This window comes from Zonotrichia leucophrys, unplaced genomic scaffold (assembly GCF_028769735.1).
Source record: "Zonotrichia leucophrys gambelii isolate GWCS_2022_RI unplaced genomic scaffold, RI_Zleu_2.0 Scaffold_188_93696, whole genome shotgun sequence".
Classification (NCBI taxonomy): domain Eukaryota; kingdom Metazoa; phylum Chordata; class Aves; order Passeriformes; family Passerellidae; genus Zonotrichia; species Zonotrichia leucophrys.
In genome coordinates this window covers 35298-38603 of record NW_026992393.1, presented here as the reverse complement: position 1 = coordinate 38603, position 3306 = coordinate 35298, and the positions used below count along the sequence as shown (strand labels likewise).

General features: G+C 51.7%; 1 protein-coding gene across 1 annotated transcript; it reads right to left on the bottom strand.

Annotated features, from left to right (window-relative positions):
- Positions 1-2468: 2468 nt before the first annotated feature.
- On the bottom strand, positions 2469-3062 carry LOC135461142 (olfactory receptor 14J1-like; the record flags this gene model as incomplete). Its single annotated transcript, XM_064738129.1, has 1 exon — positions 2469-3062. A coding segment is annotated over one exon (594 nt), but the record flags the coding sequence as incomplete, so codon positions are not given.
- Positions 3063-3306: the final 244 nt, after the last annotated feature.

Below are 3306 nucleotides of genomic sequence, written 5' to 3'. Positions count from 1 at the left end.
CATTGGAAATTCCCAGTATTTGGATATTTCTCTCACTCCCCAGAATGGGTTTATTCCTTTTCCAGTACACTCATGGAGTTTATCTCCTTCTCGGTAGATACACCCCATTTCTTTCTTCCCAATGGACCAGTATTCAGTGGGCTCTCTAGGAATCTGTCTAGCTACTGGATGTTTTGCTTTTAATTATCTTTTACAGGACATATCTCCTACTGGGGTTTTATACATTTTCCCTTTCCTAGATATACACTACTCTTCTCCAATTATTTTAGACGTTAATTCCCACCATTCTTTTCCTCTTTGTCCAATAGCTGGTACTTTTTGTCTTGTTTTTGTCCATTTTAAGATATCTATTGGTCTTAAGCTGACCCCTTCCCAAGGCCAGACTTTGGCCATTTGTGTATTTCCACAGATCCAGCAATTAGTTACATTCAACTCTTTACTGATCTTTTCCACTAAATCTATGAACAAGTTTTTCCCACGAGATGTTTCTAGGTCTTCTTTCTCATTTACTGATGTTGTTACTTCTTTCTCTTTTATTAAGTCTGCTCTGCCTTTTTGATTGGACTTATGTTCAAAGCAAAGCCAAGCATCTCCTATAGGACACTCCCCAGGCAGTCCTTGCTGGTAAGTGGCTATATTTTGTGAAATCCAGTAAGTCTTCCCTTCCCCTTGACAGGTTGCTAACAGAGAGAGGTGTGCACAGTTTAAGTTTAAATTTGTATGTACTTGTATTAAAGAACTTGTTTCTTCCCCTCTGTAAAGGGGGTAGTAACATTTAGCACATGGGCTCTTCTGACTTCCCAGCGTGTTGTTAACAAGTTCGATCAGTAAGAGCATTCCCAGGAGTCTGGTATGAGGCATTCCCCTAAACTCTACAACTACTGAGCTGTACCCAGTAATTGGAGTGGCTGTTTTTAGGCGGACTGTAGACTCACCCAGCCTTGCCTCCTGGTTATGCTTTTCTCGACAGAAGAGCTCATTGGTTTTAGTGGAGAGTTTTTTATTCTCTCAGTGTCAAAACATTTGACTTTTCTTTGCTGTTGCCTTCTCAAGGTGTGGTGACCTGGTTCTTAGTCCGGCACGGTGGCCCAAACCCCAGGGTCACTCGGTCCATATGCTCCTGACACAAACGTGGTGGACAGCAAATGGCATTTATTGAGGGGTCACACGGGTTTTTATAGCTTGGGCAGTCAGTGCCAAGCCAGAAACTGCAATGGGGAGTGGGGCCAGAGAGGAAAGGGCAAACAGGGATGGGCTGATTCAGGGGAGGAGGAAGGGATGGGCAATGGGAAGAAATCTAAATCAGGAAAGAAGGCAAAGGAAAAAGCCAAGGAAATGCTTCGGGCTGTTTGGGGGTGGCTGCCAGGCAGCCCTGGCTCTGAGTAACAGTGCCTGCAGTGGGACAGGAAACTCCCAGCTGATGGGAACAAACTTTCTGGCTGACTGCAGAGGCCACGACAAACCTGAGTGGTTTCCCTGGTGTCCCCCAGCCCTCTCTGGCCCCAGGGGCTGATGGCATTTGTGCTCCCTCAGGTTCATGTCCCCACAGCAACAGCATGGGGGTGCTCCCCCTGCTCTGTGCAATGCAAACAGGGGCTCCCGAGCCAGTGCTGCCGTGTCTGTGCCTGCAAGGATGGGGCACCTGTGTGAGCTGGGGGAGAGGCCAGGGCTGCAGAGGGGGGATGTTGTTGGCAGCTCCATGAGGACGCTCTGGGACGCTGCCCTGGGCTGTGCAGCGCACTGGGGATGGATCAGCCCCTGCTCTGCTGCTCCTTCCCGTCTGCCCCAGGGCCCTTGCAGAGCCCCAGCCATGCTGTTTGCCCCCAGCCTGCCCACGGCCAGCCTGGAGCTGCTCACAGGGCTTTTCTGGGCTGAGCATTGGCCTGAGTGTGTCCAATAGAGAGCCTGGGCAAGGAGCCTGGAGCCCCCAGGCCCTGGGCTGAGGCGTCAGCGCTGCCCCAGCAGTGCCCATGGCCTGTCCCTGCTGCAGCCCCGGCACTGCCACCCCCAGGGCTGTGCCCGGCCCCGAGAGCACTCAGGCCCTGCACCAACACCAGGGCCACCAGGGCAGCAGGGCAGGGCCATGGCAGCAGCACTGGCAACACCAAGTGCTGCTGCTGCTGCTGGGCACAGCTGCTGTGCCAGCCCTGATCTGCCCCCAGCTCTGCACACAGACATTGCTGCTGCAGCTCCAGAGAAGGCAACAAAAGGGGCATCTCTGGTGAAAACTGTGCTCGGAGAGCCTTTATTCTGTCTGAAGCCACTGAGAGTGCAGCTCCTCATTGACACAGTCTGAGGCCACCGTGATGGTTGAGAGAAACAAAATGAGAAATGGCACAAACACTTACCTTCCTTTGTTGTAAATAATAAAATGCTAAAACGAAAGACAAGAACATATCAATAACCAAACCCAAGTACTATCAAAGATGACTTTTATTACATGAGATTTGCAGAAATTGGCCAGAAGTTTAAAGTTTCTGTAACTGTCTATTCATCAGTGTCCACACTGCAGCCTTGAGCTCCTGGTTCCTCAGGCTGTAGATGAGGGGATTCAGGGCTGGAGGCACCACCGAGTACAGAACTGACAGGGAGAGATCCAGAGATGGGGAGGACATGGAGGAGGGCTTCAGGTAGGAAAATGTGCCAGTGGTGACAAAGAGGGAGACCACGGCCAGGTGAGGGAGGCAGGTGGAAAAGGCTTTGTGCCGTCCCTGCTCAGAGGGGATCCTCAGCACAGCCCTGAAGATCTGCACATAGGAGAAAACAATGAACACAAAACAGCCTAAAGCTAAAGAGGCAGCAACCAATGAAATCCACATATTTCTGATGGTGGAGTGTGAGCAGGAGAGCTTGAGGATCTGGGGCACCTCACAGAAGAACTGGCCCAGGACATTGCCATGGCACAGGGGCAGGGAAAATGTATTGGCTGTTTGCAGCAGAGCATAGAGAAAGGCACTGGCCCAGGCAGCTGCTGCCATGTGGGCACAAGCTCTGCTGCCCAGGAGGGTCCCGTAGTGCAGGGGTTTGCAGATGGACACGTAGCGGTCGTAGCACATGATGGTCAGGAGGGAAAACTCTGCTGACATAAAAAAAAGAAAGAAGAAAAGCTGTGCAGCACATCCTGAGTAGGAGATGTCCCTGGTGTCCCAGAGGGAATTGTGCATGGCTTTGGGGACAGTGGTGCAGATGGAGCCCAGGTTGAGCAGGAAGAAGAACATGGGCGTGTGCAGGTGGTGGCCGCAGGCTATGGCGCTGATGATGAGGCCGTTGGCCAGGAGGGCAGCCAGGGAGATGCCCAGCAAGAGG